The sequence below is a fragment of the Toxotes jaculatrix genome, chromosome 13, assembly GCF_017976425.1.
Source record: "Toxotes jaculatrix isolate fToxJac2 chromosome 13, fToxJac2.pri, whole genome shotgun sequence".
Lineage (NCBI taxonomy): Eukaryota > Metazoa > Chordata > Actinopteri > Toxotidae > Toxotes > Toxotes jaculatrix.
Window position 1 is genome coordinate 4,776,529 of NC_054406.1, and position 19,198 is coordinate 4,795,726.

Sequence of the window (19,198 nt, forward strand, 5' to 3'; positions counted from 1 at the left end):
TAGATATAAACTTCACAGCTTGTTCTTTTCGCTAGCTTAGCGAATTTAGCTTAGGCTAGCTACCAGCCTAGCTCTGGTTAGTGAGCAGTGACAAAAGTAATTCCAATTCCATTCAAACTATGGCCAATGTTTAGCTAACGTTAGCTGATACTATGACATGCAATGCCAATTGTAGCCACAGCACTTTCAGGTAGTTTAAACCAACAAAGTTAGAACAGCTAACACTATAAATACATAAATGAACATAAAATGATCAAACATGACCAACTTACTTTCAGCTTAGTGGAAAACGGTGGTTTTGGTGTACGCTGAACAGAGCCGAACGGCGACTTACTTCCACAGAGATGAAACCAGAGGCGGAGGGACGATGATGAAATTTAAAGAATCGCGCCAAAAGCTTGGCGTGTTGCCTCGGCCAATCAGAGTGCCGTTTACTGGTTGGCTTATGACGACGCGCTGCCTCAGTCAATCAGAGTGGCGTTAACTGGTTGAAATCATAAGAGTTATAAAATCAAGGCTCCTATGTACCATGAAATTATTTTCTGAAGCCTAATTTCCAACAAGTTGCATTTCCAAATAAACATACGAATAAAAACATAAACAAATAATAAATAAATAATTACTAACAAATAATGTTCAATCACAAATAATCTATAATCGTATTCATGAATCATGTTGATAACAACCATGTTGATATTTGTCATTAAAAAAATTACATTCATTAATAATGTCAATTTCCTGCACCTGTCTTAGACGTCCAAGTGGGGTCGTGGTTAGACGTCCAAATATCGGACCGATCGGATCTGAACGTCCATTAGACGTCGAATGTTTAGTGGGTAAGTAGATGCCTACAGTCAGCAGCAACAGTTCATCCAGGCGGCTATGCTGGAAATAAAATGATAAGGAATAAATGTTTGTCGTTAGGTTGCTCTGTAAGTAAGTAGATCTGTGTGCAGTTAATGAAAACATCTACTCCACGGGGCTAATTTCCTCAGTGTGGCTTCAGAGGCAAGCATTTGAAATAATTTATGTAAAATCTAAGTGTATTTGGAAAGCTGTAGGAGGCGCACGCTGCTTGCTGTCTTATACACGTTTCCCAAACATCTTCACCAGGGGTAACAAATTAAAAGTTAGCACAACCCATAGTCAGAATGGAAAAATACCCAGAATTTTCTTCTGGGGAGACTTAAAGTCTGCACGAACATATACAGCGATACATAACTGCTTCGATGTGATTTAAAGGCATAAACATTATTGTCTCTGCAGAACACAACCCAGTGCATTTTTCCCAGTTTACCAAACACTCATCAAACACTTATAAATACCAAAGCCACATTCCCTGGCCTCTTATGAAACACTTCCTGTCCTCATATAGCAGCCACTGACCCCTTATCAGCTCTGCTCAGCCTTTCTCTCTCATTGGTTATAAAACGGCCGTCCACATAGCTGCTGATGAATGGAAACCACAGGCCCAGTCACAGGCTCTGTTCTCCGCCATTAAAGAATAAAATAACAAAAAACAAGGTGATAACAACTCGGGACCTTTGTCCTTTCGAACCCACAAGCATGCTGATTAAATTCCATCAACGTTATTCACAGCCTCCCCTCCGACTCCTCTGTGCATTATAAACATGCTGCATTCAGCAGCATGGACAGCTGACTGGGCTGAGCTTTGGATATTTATCCTTGAGCGGTTAAATCCTTTCAAGTCAGGGAGGAAAGGACCTCACACGGCTGGAATAGCAACGAAATGTCAAATCAGATATGAGAATAAGGAATTGTGTCTGGCTCTGAATTGTGTTTTGTTCAGTCGAGGAGTCATGGGTACAATCAGAATGTTTTAGGAGGTCCTGCCCCTGCCATTACAATGATGAGGCATCACGTACTGGAAGCTTTTTTGGGTATCATACCACCAAATGAAAACAGCCAACTTCCTCACGCCCGGAGAAGACAAAACACAAATTTTGCTTCTCTAAAAATGGTTACTGAGGGAGAGCACGTACGGCACAGTGAAGTGCCGGAGTGGCTTGCAGCCGTACCAGGAGTGGCCTCCTCTCTGATGAGCTCCGTCTGCCCCCGGTGCCACCAGGAGACGAGCCATGACTGGAGATGATTCCTCTGAAGCCCGAGGACAAGAGGAACAGAGACGCAGAGAATATTAATGCATTCACAAACCGGGCTTTGTGTACAAGCTCGATGCTCCCTCTGATTACATTCACAGAGGGCGAATACAGTAACTAATACTAATGAGTTTGATTCTGCGTAACTACAGTCAAGCAGCGAATTTGTATTCATGACAGATTAAATCATTTGCAAAAACAAGTGAGTAAAGTAAAAGATGTGTGGTAAAAAGTACTTCAGTTTTCTGTTAAGTTGTTCTTTGGTTTGAATAATTTAGCACAGTTGCATGTGCTTAATTTCAATGATTTTATATACAGGAGGAGTACAGTTTCCCCCCCCTGAAATGTACAAAGTGGCCTGTATTTAAGTACAAAACATGAGTAATTATACTTAGATCTGTAATAAACAATGGAAAATCTTCAGCATTCCTCACTTCAAAGCTGATTGAGGCCGCAGACGCCATCGTGACTGATTTTCAAGATCGGATCAGATCCACATGACACAGCAGAATTTTTCCGGCCTTTAAAGAGCTGATATCACTCCGTCCAAAAATGATCTGAAAGAATTTAAATGACTGTGGACGTCGAAACTGACTGGCGCTGATTTTTAACACTGACAACTTTGCTGTGAGTTTAAGTGAACAGGGAGAACTTTTTTCTGTCCTCAGCTAATGAAGTGTTTCCATGCACTCTCACCTCTAAGTAATGACGGGAAAAAGGACGGAGGTGAGGATCAGACAAAAACCCGGAAGGACAAAGTGAAGAGGCAGCCAGAAGCTGGAGGGAGAGTGATGGTACACCACAAGGGCACAGAGGAGGTGGACAGTAGATGGATGAAGAAGGGAATGAGAAAGGGGAGAAGTGGGTCTTGTGATGTTATCAACAAGGGTTTTTTTAGACTGCTCCTTTAAAAGACTGATGCAGAAAGTGGGAAAACAGTCACCTCTGCTGCAGCTACTGGAAGAAAAGGCAGTAAAGAATGGAAATAGCACTCCTGAGAGTTTATACTGCAAAAGATTTTTATTTCAACTTACTGTTGAGTATGTACAGGAGAACAATTTGTACATAAATAGGCAATAGTTATAAATATCAGCGGTTTGGCTGGTACAAAATTAAAAAAGAACATATTGTACATTATCTACAAGTGCCACTTTGGGTTTTTGTACAACATTGTCTCTTGTTGGATTGTCCGTTTAGTCCATTCACACATTATCTGAGCTGCACTGCACATGCAATCACAGCGGGTACACAGTATGTGTCCGAGGGGAATATGTGGCATTTGGACGACAGTGGACTGAGGGGGCAGCTTTAGTTATAAGCCTATGACGGAGACAGGATTATTGAGCTGGGCGTCTCGCTGCAGTGCGATGGCATTTTTAAAAGTCTAGAGGGTATTATTAGTCGCTGGGTGTCTCCTTAGATATTGCAGTACACACACGGGCGGCTGAATCACAGAAACCTGGAGCGGGAAAAACAAAACCCAAAAACAATAGTCTTCATGACCGGCCATGGCACTGGGTGTGAATACGCCGACTGTGTGAATATCAAAATACTATCCAGTGGTAAGCTTGTTCATTTCAGCTGTTGGTTACACTTTTTTTTTTTTTGTGATACGCACTCTTCTGGTGAAGACTTTGTACACTGTGGCTATATACAGCTCAGGATGTACAGTAAGTGCACTGACCTAACAATCTCAGTCCAGTTCTTGCAGTTTCGTCCTGCAGAAAAGTCATTTTCTAACACAGCAGACAAAAAGATTTCCAACACATTATGTAAGACATTGCTCAGTGAACTGCTGTGACGCCTCCTCTGAACACAGTGTCACCTGCAATTACGTCCTCACCCTTTTTGACGCTTTGGGGGGGTCCGCTAAAGAATGTGAACAACCCCGCTAATGAAAGAAAATAAATGAACATCCCCTTTTACTACTCACATGCACAACCACACGGACCGACACCAAATACAGCAACAACAACACTCACGTGTCACGTCTCCTATGAACCACACACACGTACAACACATGCAGAAACTGCCCCACAAACAGATTCACAGAGATATCATTGCTATGACAGCAGGTGAGTCATCAGCAGCAACTCACATTTGGTCCCTGAAAATTGAGCTAAAACATTCAAAACAGGTGGTGTGGACAATGTGCAGAGCGTTCAGTGGATAGTGAGGGGGCTTCAGGTGACTCTACATTTTCCAAATGTTGATTTCACTCTTTAATTTTGGGGGGAAATGAGGACAGAAGCACTTTGTCTGTATAAAAACACTCTGTAGCAACATCCACAATCATCTCTCAGGCATCCAGGCTCCTGCTGCCGCTTCATTTCTGTGCAATATCGCCCTCTTGTGTGCTACGCTGGTACTGAAGGTGAGCCATGTCAGTTACATAACTCACATAAATACATGCCGTTTACCTTCACAGCCTCACAGTACACACACTTAACAACACTAACATCCATTTTTTTTAAATGTCAAATTCACATCAACTGTGGTTTTATGAACTTTTACCACAGGTCTTGGGGTCCGTTTGATACCCGAGCCAATGTGCAAATGTTTCTAAAACGGAATAAAACAAATAATTCTAGGCTGTGATATCAATTCAATGAGCAAAAAAAAATCTGAGAAATAAAGCTAAAAATGTGTGTGATACTTTGGCATTACAACCTAACTCCTCTCACCCTGGGTTTGGTGCTGTGTACACAGGACTCATGGGCCAAGTAATGAGCAATAAAGTTAAACCAGTGTATCTTTCTATTCTTCAGCTCTATCAGTGAAGAACTAAGTACAGTAGCTTCAAGCACATTCTTCATATGTGAAACAAAATTATTGGTGTCTTTCCTGTGTGTAATAACTGTGAATACTGGATTGGGTCACACCAGAGTCGCATCATCGCACACTGTGCTAAAACAAGGCAGATTAAATTCAGTGCAATATGCAAAGTTAAACTTAAGGAACATGGGTTAATAAACAACGCAAAGAAAAGAGGGAGCCATAGAAAAATGGCCATCTGAGCAGCACAATCTGTCTGACCTTCTCCAGGGAGGATGGCTTTCCTCACGGGTGGGTGGGGGGTTTATTCTGTAGCGGTGCAGACAGTGTTTGTAAGACTACATCGGGGCCAAGGAGGGCTGCATTCCAACGTTATCACAGAAAATCTGCACCCGGACTCGCAGACGCAGAACAGTTCCTCTGAAAATATACCAGAGCTGACTCTCAAGCAGCAAAACAACCCTTTTTAATATCAATGCACCTTTCTTTAAACCTGATTAAGAGAATCCTGGTCTAACTCAAACCAGACCTGAATTAAACCTGCTCAAGGCAAAGCGAACAGCTTTGCACTAATGAGGGCTCATCCAGGCCTTTCTCTGTCTACTTTAAAGGAATATTTCAACATGCTGGGAAACACGCTTATTCGCCTTCTTGATGAGGGTTAGGGAAGATTGATGCCACTCTCATGTGTGTCCAGTAGAAATGAAGCTGGAACTGGGAGGCTGTTAAGTTTATCTTAGCATAAAGACCGGAAACAGCTGGCCTGGCTTTGTCTGAAACAAAATACACCAACCAGATTATGTCTGCAGACTCCGCACACTACAGGATCACATGGACAGATAATTGGTTCAGACCAGGCTTGAATCAGGAGCACCCCTGTGATTGTTGCGAGGAGCGAATCAGACCAAAAAACTGCCCAATTATCTTTTAGTGTGGGGTCAGCATGCACCAACCGTCTCCTTGTTCCCGCTTTGTATTTACTGTACAAACATAAAAGCACTATCAATCTTCTCATCTAACATTTGGGCAAGAAAGTGAATAATTGTATTTCCTAAAACATCTCCACTCAGATCTCTGGTTGGCACACAACGAGTCAATATTTCAACACGACAAACCCAACGTTGCACTGATGCTGGTTTTCTCCTCCACGTCTACTGATTTCAGACCTCTCAGGCAAAGAGCGTCTCCAACATTTACAAAGTGCAAAATTCAAAGCTGCATCTTGCTCGTGAGCTGGATGGTGCAGCTTTTAAGCCGTTCAAGGAAAAGGAATGGTCATGATAATCTGTACTTGAGCTTTGTGAAGACCTGGAGGTGACACTTCGTACTGATGAAGAAGGTGTTTTTGCTGATGAACACTGTTGGGTTGTCGCTCCCTAAACTCTCCTCGTCACTCAACTTTTGTTCTCACGCTGATCATTAGATCGTTATTACAGGTCGTCAGTGTTGCTTCACTTTTTAAAAAATAGATTTTTTTTTTCCCCCCACAAGTGCAACAGAAAGCCTTCAAGAGTCAGTGGCCACAAAGGCATCGGGATGTCCCAGAGAAGGCCGTTGGCACAAAGAACTGATGTAACACCCGAAACATGGCTTTCAAGTCCAGAAGCTGAGGATGGCGCCATCTCTTCAACATGAAGACAACCGGCCTGCATTGAGTTCCCTCTGAATTGCAGTGTGATTGTGGCAGTAACAGCACAGAGACACCGGGGGGCGCTCTGTCCTGCGTCCAGCCCTAAAGGTCCAGAGCATTTCTGCCTCCTCTCCCTCTACAAACCGGCCACGATGGGCGCCTTTTAAGTGTCTGACTGGCTCGATTCATTGACTCTCCTCTCGTGTCAGCGTTTGTCCTTCAGCGTGCTGAGGGTTTTCTTCACAGAGTGGCCAGGACGCGTGAGAAGGAGATGATGACAGAGAGGGTGGTCTGGCCCACACCGAGCACCAGAGCCTCCAGCGGTGCCATGTCCTTCCCTGCCACGCGGTAAACCCCCGCCACCGCTGCGCCTGAGGGAGGAAAAAAAACCACATCAGCAGCGTTAATACCATCGGTGGAAGATGTGCTCACATCCTTTACTGAAAATTACCAACGTCACACTTTAAAAATGCTCCGCAAGTAAAAGTCCTGAATTTAAAATCCTAATCAGCTAAATACTGACACATCTCAGACTGTGAGGAGCACAGAGGACAAACTCATCCTTTCTCATCTTTTCTATCCATCAGCACTGCACTGTCAAGTCTTCAGTCGTCTGCCTGTGAGCATTTATTAAAAGATGATGGAGCGTTCACGTGTATTCACTTAACAGCCACATACTGTGTTGACTCGCCGCTCACCCTACCATCGTTCACGCTACCTGCAACCAAGTACTCGGGGGCTTTAAAGCTTGACGATCCTTCTACCCTACATAACCTTTCCTTTGACTCGAAGCCAGGCTCATGAACACATGGAGACACTGAGGAGGGTGTGTGTGTGTGTGTGTGTGCTCACAGTCAATAGTCTGCTCTCCCTGATTGCTACACATTAATAATAAAGTGTCTTTCTATTTTGGGGGGACGGCCTGCATCTGTGATGGAGAGTGATTCATTCAGTGAGCTCCTGCCCTACGCTCAGAGAGATTTAGGTCTGTTTACACACCCTGTGATCACACTCTGCTCCGGTGAGTGGAAGGTAATGAAAGACAAAGCGAGGCCTAAATAATATCTGGTGCATCTGGTAACATCCAGACAAACTGTGGATGCATTTACATAAACAAATAACAATAAAAAGGTGGCAGAAAGCAGGCAGACAGCAGCGGATACACACATACTGGATGGACAGAAAATGCAGTGTAAACCTACAACTGGGAGATGAATCACTACAATATTGATTATTTTACTGCTGTGCCATAATTCAGTATTATAATTCCGGGACCTTCAGGGGTATCATATACATGTAACTCAAACTGCATTTTAAAACTAACCAAAGGCATTAAAGCAGGGTTTGTTTTACACATTTGAAGAGTTTTGTCTGATTTAAAGTCTAACAGTCGAACATAACTCAATATACCAGACAACGATTTGATCGTTTTACGTATGATTTTGCATGCATTTGCCATTTTGTGATACAGTACAGTCGATCAGTACCAGAAAAAATATATTATATTTTAAACCATAATGCATTCATCCTGCACACAGTGAGTTCTGGTGTATCTTTGCTTGCTTCTTTATCCTCTTTAATCAATAGAACCGCCTTCATTACAATAATTTTTCCTGGGTGTGCATAACTTGAATGCCCCTCTGCACCCTCACAACATCAGTTATAAAAAAAGCAAAAAAACACCGGAAAATTTAATTCAGTGAATTTAGTCATCAGTCAGACACGGTAAAAGCTTCCTCAGCTACATAAACAAAAAAGGAAGGTAAAGAAAAAAAAACACACAGAAGTCTGAAATCTCTCTCCCTCCCTCCCTGTCTCTCTGTCAGGACATGTCTTCCTCTGGTTGACAGGAGTTAACACACAAACTCCCAACATCCCACTCTCTCTTTCCCTCCCTGTCACCTCCCTTCTCTTTCTGGATGACTGGACACTGAATGCTGTTGAGGTCAGTCTAAAAAAAAAAAAAGGAAGAACAAGAAACCAAAAGTTGAGTAACTGGACTTACTGGTGATGACGCCTCCGGAGAGGGAGGCCAGGAAACCCACGCTGACCAGCACCAGGGTGATGAGGCGGCCCCTCTTGTGGCGCTGCAGCATGACTAACATGAGCAGCCCCACGGCCCCGTGGACAAAGAGCGAGGAGAAGAGACACCACAGGAACACCCAGTACCACATCTCTGACAGGGAGAGGGAGACGAAACACAGCACAGGCAGGATGTTTGATCAGATACAGCCTGAAAACGTGCAAATACAACGGGAAAAACTCGAAGCAACCGCAGTGTTTCTGACTGAACAGATGGAGGAACCCTCGGAGCGATATATTTATGCTTCAGCAGTGCTGATGCATACTGAGCACTTTTACTTTTGAAACATTAGGTGCGTTTTGCTGTAAATGCTTCGGTAACACTTTGACTGCTTTGCTGCTTCTTTCCTGTCTTGTAGCATCGTAAACTGAGCATAAACATATATACGCTGATATGGTCGGGGTTATATCAGCGTCATCCTGGGCTCGACGATGACACATTCATAAAAAAAAAAGAACTGTCTTTTCAGATGAGTGTTTACTAGACAGGGAGGATCTAATCAAAGATTCTATCCAGATGCACTATGGAAAATGTAGGAGCCAATGCTTGTGGAGCTAACCCAACACTACAGATCAGGATTTATCAGCCTCTGTTACTTAGATTTTTACCATTCTTTCATTTTCTGTCCTTTTCTCGTCCCTCAACTTTATGGTCAGAGCAATACTAAATCAGTAGAGTGCTTCTTTGACCAAAGTTAGAACCAAAAAAGACTGATCCATAAGGATTTTCATCACAGTGAAGAATAGGATAGATACTCCTCCCGGGGTAGGTAAAGATACAGCATCCTTGTTGTGCAGATTTTATTGTTCGGAGAGAATACTCCGCTGCTACGTGGGCCACTGGCAGATTTCCTGATGCATTTTACAGATTTACCCATTACAGATCGGGATGCAGAGATACTGTAGGAGCTGCACGAGTAGCTGAGAGCCAAGGGAGGATTTCAGTCTATAGCTGCCACAGTCTAAGTCATGGCTCATCAAGGAGGCAGCCGACCATAGTAATGGAGCTGAGGCGAGATGTTTAAAACACAGAGTGAGATTTCAGACAAGCTGCTGTGAGCTAGACATTAAGCAGTAAATGGAAAATCTGAAACAATAGCTTACAGTCTAGTCTCTGTTTGTGAGTGTTTGAGGCCTTCAGCTGGACTGATGATGCACAATTCAGAATATCTATAATCACAGTTTTACGTTGCAAAACTAAACAGCTGAACTTGTTAAATTCCCAAACTGCCCAAAAATTCATCTAATTATGCACCGAGGCCCACCAGACAATGGTTATCTCTGAGAAAACACATCATGCACCCTACAGGGTCCCGACTGCGCTGCCTTAATGAATGAGTCCATAAGAAAGTAATTAAAGTAAACAGCTTTAGAGAAGCTGGACCAAATCAGAGGTCAGCCCCATTCAAAATCCCTCTCATCCTCTTCCTCCTCATCCCTAATTCTCTCTCTCCCTCTCTCTCTCTCTCTCTCTTTCTCTCTGTCTCACAACCGGCTTTGTATAAAGAGCTCTGGCCTCATCGCACTTCGCCAGCGAGGGGCCTTGCGTTGAACCACTGGCACCGTGGGAGCGAGGAGAAGCCAGCTGGCCATGAGATCATTCAAGAAGAAAAGAGATCAGCTGAGGAAGGCGGCGTCCAGCACGGATAAGAATGACCAATCCAAAGCACTAGAATGTTGTGTAAAGGCCCGAGCCTGTTTTGTTTGGACGAAGCCATATAAACAGGAAACGTGACATTGTTGTGTGGTGTAAACATCCCAAGACCCAATTCTGTTACCAAGTATTTCTCAAGGCTGGAGCCCAGGAGGAGCTCTTTAGCATATCCATTTAACCTAGTTGTTCCACAGTCGACTGAGCGCCTACATCTACTTATTGATCTGGCAGTCAGCTGTCGGGGCGGGCAGAGAGAGATGTGACAGCACAGTAACACAACGGCTTTTTGTCCTGCATGACTGGGCACAGTTAGGTCACGAATCACAGGCCATCCACTGCTGTCTTTCTAAAACCATCACCGTCCATCTACCAAGAGAGAAGGGAGATGTCTGCGATGGGAGTAGTAGAGGACAGTGGGTGCTTTCCATTCTGCTAATTACACTTCCTCCTGTCCTCGCTGACTGAGGTCAACCATCAGGATCAGGATTTTCAAATCGTTATACTATTCAGACTAGAGTTGCAACTAACTTTGTCAAAAAACTAAATGTTAAATAGGGTGATACAATGTCTTCAAATGTTTTGTTTTGTCCAACCAACAGTTCAAAACCCAAAGAAATTCAGTTTACAAATGTGGAACATATAATTTCTCACATTAGAGAAGCTGGTACAAGTGAAATTTGGCTTTGAACTGACAAAAATAATTGATCAAATATCAAAAAAGTGGCTGATCAATTTTCTACTGATCAACTAATCAACCAATCGACCCATTGAAGGGCTAACCATCTCGGAATAATGCATGAAAACTCTAGTGCTCTAGCGATAAACATGTTTACACTGCAACATATCTATAATAAGTGCTGGAGCAGCAGCCATCAGTTGCCAGGTGTTTTTCTTTGAACTGTTACTGAATCATTTCTACACATCTGACAGTTGAGATATGGTGCGTCACGAGTACATACGATGTCTCATCTGGTAAATACAACTCTTCCATCTTTGCCGTGCCAGCCAAATGAAAAGTACCCAGAGAAATCCCAGCCTGCTCCCATTAGGATCCCTCATCCGGTGATCCAGATGCATGACATGCTGGGCATCTGTCACCAAACTTAAGCCTGGACGGATTTAAACGGAGCTCTGCACGGGAGCATGTGGGGCCACAGGACGGCATGTCCCACAAACCCCACCTCTTGTATGTTTTAATTGCAGCATTTCTCCATTGTAGCACTAGTACTTTTGCATTATTTGAATACTTCTTCTACCACTGCTGAGCACTAACAGTGATGGACGGACTCTGACATGAGCACCCACTGAGAACTAAATGTCAGTAAAATCTGTCTCCGGTGGATAAATGGGTAAGAGTTACCTGTCACGCTGTCTGAGGACATCTGGAGCAACATTTAAATACTTTAGTTTGAGGAATTTCTGTTTCACTTCCTGATGAATTACAAGCCTGATGTAATGTGATCAAGCTTTAAATGAACAACTACACAGAGAAAATTGGTCGGGTGAAATGTTTCAGTGGAAATACATGGCTCGTTATTTACTCTGGCTCATAGAAATGACTCTTGGCAGGTCATTTTTTTCAGTTTAGCAGATGCTGGAAGGCGAGTTGAACGTTTAATTTCAGGGGACAGCGGTGCAGGTGGCCACAGCTCAGAGCACCGATGGGGTGAGAGATGTGCTGTGTCATGTGCAGAGATACGAGCGAGCACAGGCCAAAACACAGTCAGATCACGGCGTTAACTTCTGCTAATCCGCAACTACACACTGAGGTCTTTGTCAGCACGGCAGCTTTAGAGTGAACCATACAAAAAAGCAGGGAATCATGGTTTTGGTCCCTTGATAAGAGGTCAGGTAAGAAATTTTGCATGAGCATGCAGGCTGATGCCGACCATGAACCAGCCAAGCTGCAGACTCCCATAGCAGGAGCCCCGCAAGGGTACTGAGTTCACTCATCAGGAGGAAGAATGATGGATTTGTCCCGGCACGGAGGGAGAAGGAGAGCTGGGATATGGCTGGCTGGCAGTGATAAAGCTGGTACTATCTTGACTTTGTTCCGGACACTGCTCGAAGAACTCCGTCGAAGTTGTTTCCAATTAGGGCCGGATGATAAACTGAATTTAATACGTTATCGAATGTATGCATCTCATAGTGACCTAACTTTACAGTTTGCTTTACCGCTTATTGATTTCTAACACTGGTTTTAACCAACCAATCAGCCTCAAGTCCAATCCAGAATATTTAACTGATCATACTGTAATAACTGCAGACATTTAAAAAGTAAGCCAGCATGAGAATTAAAATATCATAACCTAATGTATAAAGGCATTAAAAGTATTGTTATTGAGATAAATGTGACACAATTAATTTGAGATCATATCATCAAGCCCTATTTCCAGTTTAATGGTATGTTAAAAGAGGGCCGGGGGAGCACAGCAAACCTGTGTCAGTGACAGGAAGTGATTAAAAAAAAATAGATATCTGATAAGTCAGCAGTGAAATCCAGACATCTCTAAACAAATTATGATATTGCACAGTCATTTAAAAGGCCTAAGTTCCAATAAAACATATTCATTTAGATGTTTTTTTGCAGAAAGTAGAAATTAGTCCACCGAGTTAAAAATCTCCAAAATGGACATTTTAAAGCCTGGGACCTTAAGACCAAACCTATGTCTGCATGTTATATAACCATGTAGATATGTTCAGTGAACACACCCTTTAAAGTTGACCTAACAGAAACAGAGAATCTGCAAATACAGTAAAAGTCTATTTTCTGCAGTACAGTGGAGGACTATTATGAGCTCTTGTACACTCGTATTAGCAAACGATAAAACAAACTATGTTCTTTTCATGGTCTGTTGAACTGAAACTGCTGCGAGCACACAAATCATAAACAGGAAATCCATCTCTTTCAGAGACTCCCCGAGGCCTCAGAGAAAGGTTAAAGAGGTTGATGTATCTTAAAAGTTTACATCTGCTTCTAGAGCCTATTGCTCTTGTTGTTTAAGGCTCACACACTCTCCCCCTGACCTTATCTAATGTCCCAGGAGGTCGTTTTTCACGTGGCTGGTGAACTGTGGGGTTGAGGGGGGATCGGGTGGCAGTTTCGTGAACCCTGCTCACCAACGCCTGGGTGTCAGCAACTCACAGTCTTCTACTCGCTGCTGCAGCTCTGCCTCTACATGCGCTGCGGCTTCCTGCTGAGTCAGCATCATTAACAGCCTCTTTTTTTCGTTACAGCTTGATGTGTTTCTCAACACAGGATGTCAGCTGTGTTTCGAGATGGGTCTGTGCAACTCAGCTATGACCACATGTCTGCCATTGCTTCACTCTCACTCTGCAGGGAGGAATTTAAACTTCTATTATCCTGTATTTATACAACAAGATCAATCCTGTTGTTTCTGTATACATCACATACTTTTTTTTTTTTTAATCTAACTTTCTCAAATAATGACACTGTTTGGAACAGATGGTGGCCAGCAGTTTTGTTGTCTTGTGTCTTTTTGAGGAAGTTCAGCCTGCCTGCAGAGGAAAGATAAAAAAGCCCATATACTCATTTTTATGCTCCTACATTCTTATTTTTTTTTTAAATCTTGTGTACACTTGACTGACCATTGTTTTACCCTAGCTCATCTGCAATGAAGCTCCTCAGCACAGATACCCATCCTTAAGAAAAGGTGTGGATCATCACCTCGATCTGAGAAAGAACATCTAGGGTATAACTGTCAGTCGTGTCCATGTGAAATAAAATGACTGTGAACAAGACAGGAGTCAAAAGCAGGTATTTTCCCTTTTTTGGTGCAAGTATTTGTTGACAAAAACTATGAAAGAAGCACCTTAATACTTTATTATGTGTAGCAAGAACTGACACTTCAGCTATCAGTCCATAAAGATGATCCAACCACACATTTCCAGGTTATTAATACCCACATTAAATCTGGAATGACCTGGCCCTGCCATTCAAAACTCCCTTGAAAAAAGCTTGGATTTTAACTCATCCTCACTATTTTTAGAGGCAGACATCCTGCCCAGAGTTGAGGATGCTGCCTCTAATTGCCCCTTGATTACTGGACTGCAAGACAAAGAGAGGAGGTGGAGGGAGGGGGGAAGACAACACTTCATTTACTACACAGTCAAGGCACATCCACGCAGGAGAATGATTAATTAGCCGTATGGTGTGATTATTTTCGTGTCATCCACTGCTTCCCCACGCGTGGATGCAGGAGTGGCATTTTTGTTGTGGCCCGGCCGGCATCACCAGCAATTATTCACCAGCTGGGTGAGGGGTGTGGGGGGTCTGAAGTGGTACAGATGCCCCCTTTTCGTGGGCACATCTCTGCCCTTTCTGCTCACTAAGCATGTGAGCAGAAATATCACATATAAAGATCTATGTTTTTGCTTTAAAATGGACGCGCAAAGATGCCAGCAGCAACCCTTTACACGCTTTACAACTCTACAGTAAATGCTGCTGATGGTGATGGCTTGTGTGCGAACACATGAAAACAGCAAAAATAACGGCACCTTTCATTCCGCATACCTGTGAAGTGCTGCAGCGTCGTGCCTTGCACCCAAAGGCTCAGCACTTGCTGCACCGACAGATTAACAGAATAATCCCTGTTCGTTGTCATGTTTCTGCCGCCGCCGCTGCCGCCGCCGCCGCCGCCCGGGCTCGCACCCCTCTTTATCGAATAGCTGTACTTGGCTTTAGACGAAGGCATGGAGGAGACCGGGGTGGCATGGGATGTGAGGCGGCTCTCCCCGGCGCGGCTCGCCTCTACCGGTGCCTCTGCTTCGGCTTGACGTCCGTCTCCGCACCGGGAAGGGAAGGGCCGCTAGCTGGTCGGTTCATCCTCGGTGGTGTCGGTGGCGGCTGCGTGGAGGCCATGATGGGGATAGCAGCGGGAGTGCAGGCAGGCAGACGCACCGTCGGCTCGTCCTACATCGGCTAACCCTGCTACATAACCCTTAAAGGGCCAGCTGTCCCTTTTTTTTGCGAAGGGGGGGTTTTTACAGTTTACGTTGACACATCTTCAGGATACTGAAGTCGCTTTATGAATGGGGAACAAAAGCGAGGACAGTGGCGTTTGCGCAGAAAATGTGCGTAGTCGCTGGGACAGCGGTAGGAACGTAATCACGCCATAAGCCATGATAGGCTATGAATCACATACGATTATCTTCATCGGCGCACTACTATCTTTATACACACAGTTGTGACATGCTAAAAACATCATTAAAAAAATAATCTTTTATTGTTTTACCGCCAACAATTTAGCTAACTCTTCACCGGACGTCAAACAACGCGGTTGCTAAGCGACAGACAAGAGCCCTGTGTGTGGCTATTACCGCAGGTGGCACGAGCTTTTCCAACGGTACCGAATGTTACTCAGCCAATCAGAACTGAGGATCACAACCGCACATAACATAACACGTAACATGTACAACATACACACATACACGTTTCAAAAATAGTTATGTAATGTTTATTTTATGTTTATTAAGTTGTTGTTTTAAAATATCCTGACGAATGAAGTGCCAGGCTACTACCGGGGCGTTGCCCATGACGACGGATGGATGCAGGAGCTCTCCGTGGTGCTGATTGGCTCCTGCCACGTCACCCCAAAACGCCTGACATAATAATAAATAATAATGATAGGATGGATGTGAGCAAGACACAAAGGGATAGCCAGTCTTAGTGGCAGATTTAGCTGGGGAAAAAACACAAAATATGACTTCCAAAGGCTTGATTTGAAGTATAATGGCCTGCATGTTGAAATACATCCAAACTTTTAATGCTGAGGTGGACTAGACAATACAGTAGCCCTCTTTTCACAGAGCATCTACCTCAGACAAACAGTGAGAATTGAATTGCTCCGTCAGCCCCAGTAGGATTAAGACAGAATCTGAGAACAGATGAAGGCTATTTTAAATAGTGTGAAGCTTTACACTTGTCTGACATCTTTCTCTCACACAGATGAGCGTCAGAAAGAAAGAAAAAATAATAATATGTGGGAAGGCAGGGAGGGAACCTGAGTGTTATGCACACACTGAATGTTCTAGAACATTTCTCTGAGGAGTGCAGTATTTTAAGAAGTGTCCCAGTTCAGAGGTATGAGGGTGAGGAAATATCTGACATTTGACATCTTTTGAGTCTGTAGAATTTTCTCTAAATGCAAAGGTTAACAGAGTGGGATTTAATAGGCTGCTGGATCATGAGGGAATTCATGAACGTTTATGTTTCTCTAAGTTTAGCTGTTGTTGTTAGACAGACAATGAACTAGCAAGAGAAACATTTAGTCGTACAGTCTATCAGTAAGATGCAGAAAGGTATTGTTAAAGAAAGATACCACTGAGTTTTTGCTCTTTAATTATGGATTGTGTATACTTCCCATTTTTGCCAACCATTATAAAATGCAGATGTTTTTAAATGTATTTAAACTCCATGCCAGACAGCCACTATCTTCCATTCATTTCTATTATGAGATTTATTTTCTTTTTCCTTATCAGGGATTTGACAGAGTTATATTATCTTTGCATAGCAAAGCAGTTTAAGCACAGATTTCCATTGTGTTGCAAGTCTGCTCATTCATTTTTATAATATATGCAAGCTGTATAAAATGAATACATTCTAATAAAGGTAGAACATGCATTAGATTTCTAAATCACAGCAAAATTGTTGGCAGAATAGTTAACCGTGATATAATGGATGTGATAGTTGTAGTAAAAGCGCTAAAACATGCAAAACCACTGGTATGATCCCTTGAGCACATAACAATCCTGTGCAAATGCTTGTATCCCCAATGTAAGAAGATTACTTCAACTAAAAGTGAAAGATTATGTTTTACTTTTCACCTGTGTGTGCCCATATTAATACATCAGGATAAGACCACCAGAAAGTACAGCCAAAATCCTCTTCCCTTGTAGCCTTCATGTTTCACAACAACCTTTTTTAATATCCTCTTACATCCCTCTCTGCCCTAAGGGCTTGCAAGAGACTGACAAGTCTGAGGAAAAAGTTTAGGCAAGCTATTAAAGAAAGAGGAAAAAACACTGTGTAGGTTTTCTCACAAGTTCTTCCATTTAAAGTTTAAAGCATTGGTGGTCATTTTTGAGATGCACTATGTTGTTTTCATTAGTGAAGCCTGCTAGTCCCTCGCTGTAACTATGAATCACACATTGAACATCATTCTGTAAGTCTTTCCCCGCATTTTGTGATTCAATCACTGCTCAACAGTGACTCATAACTTATTTCCTGCAACCAAAATTCCTCCTCAGATGTAAAGAGGTATCACACAACATGAGGATGCCATTGATGATGGACAATCATGCTATTTAAAGTTCTGGCATGGATTTACAGGTGTTATTGACTATAAAACAAAAGCAGAGAGATGTGCTATCTCACCGTGTGACAGACCGACAGCTGGTCTTTGGGTGAACAGGCATACAAGACAGCAGAGAGGCAATGAAGGCAATGTTTGGTTTGTAAAGCAAATGTCAGCCTTTGTTTCCAGTGGAAGCCTGACTTTTCAAACACCCTCCAACACCAATGCACAACTGTCCACCATGAGATTCTTCAGGAAGCCTACCATCTCTATGAGGGTGTTCACTTCAGTCTGTACTCTTAAGAACTGAGACCACTATGTTTTAAGATCATTTGAAATGGCTACATGAATGGACTGATAAACATTTAACGCTCTGAATGTGAACTTGAAATTACTGGCAGTGAATAATTATAAAAATTCATTAAGACTCAATTAAGAATCAAAAATACTATACATTTAATATATATTAAGACAATGTCCTGCTAGTGGGATTTGAACATATAATTTGAAACAGCCATATTTACATGCAACACTCTCAGCAAGTTGGTCTTGTTTTTATGTCCAAAAAAACAAGACCAGAATTATCACTGCCCGCTTGTTATCATGGTGAGTTTTTTTGCTACTGTGTTTGTGTTATGGTTTTATGCAAAAATATGTGCATTGTAAGTAAAAACATAACCATGAAAGCTTCTTTGTTGTTTTACTTTTGCATTCATACCAAAGGGGAGAAAATTCATTCTTAGTGTAATTTATTGAGGAAGTGGGTCTTTGGTTACGGAGGGTCAGGGTTGGGTACAACTATGCTGAGAGAGGTGGAGCTACGTGGGTGGGGTGGAGATGAAGGAGCAGACACATCAATGGTCATGGCAGTGGGATGAAAGAGTCCTTTGACTCTCCCACAGCTTTCTGCATCTTTGAATTGATCTGAACTGTCTCCGTGCGTGGATCTGAGAACAAAAGATGTATTTTCTCTGGATCTCTCGCCTTTTAGTTTACTGCCAGCTAATAACCACAAACACAGGCCGTGAAAGACAATTCTGCTTTTCCTTTTATTCCAAAGAGAATCCAGCTTTGTTTACTGGAGGAGGGGCTTTTCAGCACATGGAAAACAAACAAGTTATTAACATATCAAATGCAGCCTCTGTCGCGTAGAATTAATGAACCACTGGCTGAATGCTAAAATAAAGGTCAAGCAAGAATTAGGTCAGAAACATAATTAATGATCCTTGCCGAATAGGGCAGTAGACAGATTAAAATGTCATGTAAAATGTCTCTGTGCTTTGAAATATTATCCCAGCTGGAAAACTGCTTGCTTTGAACAATGTGATGATTGCTGCAGTTGGCCAGTAGGTGGATTCCTTCTCCCATTTTTCTAACGTCTCCATACCTGTAGTTTTCCATAACAGATCTGGGTTTTTCTTTAACAACAATCACATCCATGTTCAGATATCTACAAATCAAAACAACAAAATGTTAGTGTGTTAGAAGGTCATTAGAATTAGAGTTTATGACTTTTTACTGCTTGGCTTTGAGACTAATTTTTTGTGCGTGACTCCTGACTCGCTGCTACTGCCATTATCTCCCTGTGTGTGTCACACAGCAAAGGCTTTGCCACATCTGT

The 19,198-nt window shown here is 42.8% G+C and overlaps 1 protein-coding gene across 1 annotated transcript; it reads right to left on the reverse strand.

The window, feature by feature from the left end:
- Positions 1-3,121: 3,121 nt before the first annotated feature.
- tmem170b (transmembrane protein 170B) lies at positions 3,122-15,285 on the reverse strand. The gene is made up of 3 exons (XM_041053738.1): positions 14,796-15,285; positions 8,531-8,701; positions 3,122-6,896 (listed from the first exon to the last, which is right to left on the reverse strand). The coding sequence occupies exons 1-3, from the start codon at positions 14,974-14,976 to the stop codon at positions 6,766-6,768; spliced, it is 483 nt and encodes a 160-aa protein (XP_040909672.1). The 5' UTR covers positions 14,977-15,285; the 3' UTR covers positions 3,122-6,765.
- Positions 15,286-19,198: the final 3,913 nt, after the last annotated feature.

What these genes read in the sequence shown, in the direction of transcription:
- tmem170b (XM_041053738.1), bottom strand. Translation starts at nt 14,976, where the DNA reads ATGCCTTCGTCTAAAGCCAAGTACAGCTATTCGATAAAGAGGGGTGCG. An exon ending in GACGCTGCAGCACTTCACAG is followed by an intron (nt 8,702 to 14,795) that starts GTATGCGGAATG and finishes TCTCCCTGTCAG; the next exon opens with AGATGTGGTACTGGGTGTTC. An exon ending in CTCCGGAGGCGTCATCACCA is followed by an intron (nt 6,897 to 8,530) that starts GTAAGTCCAGTT and finishes TTCCTCCCTCAG; the next exon opens with GCGCAGCGGTGGCGGGGGTT.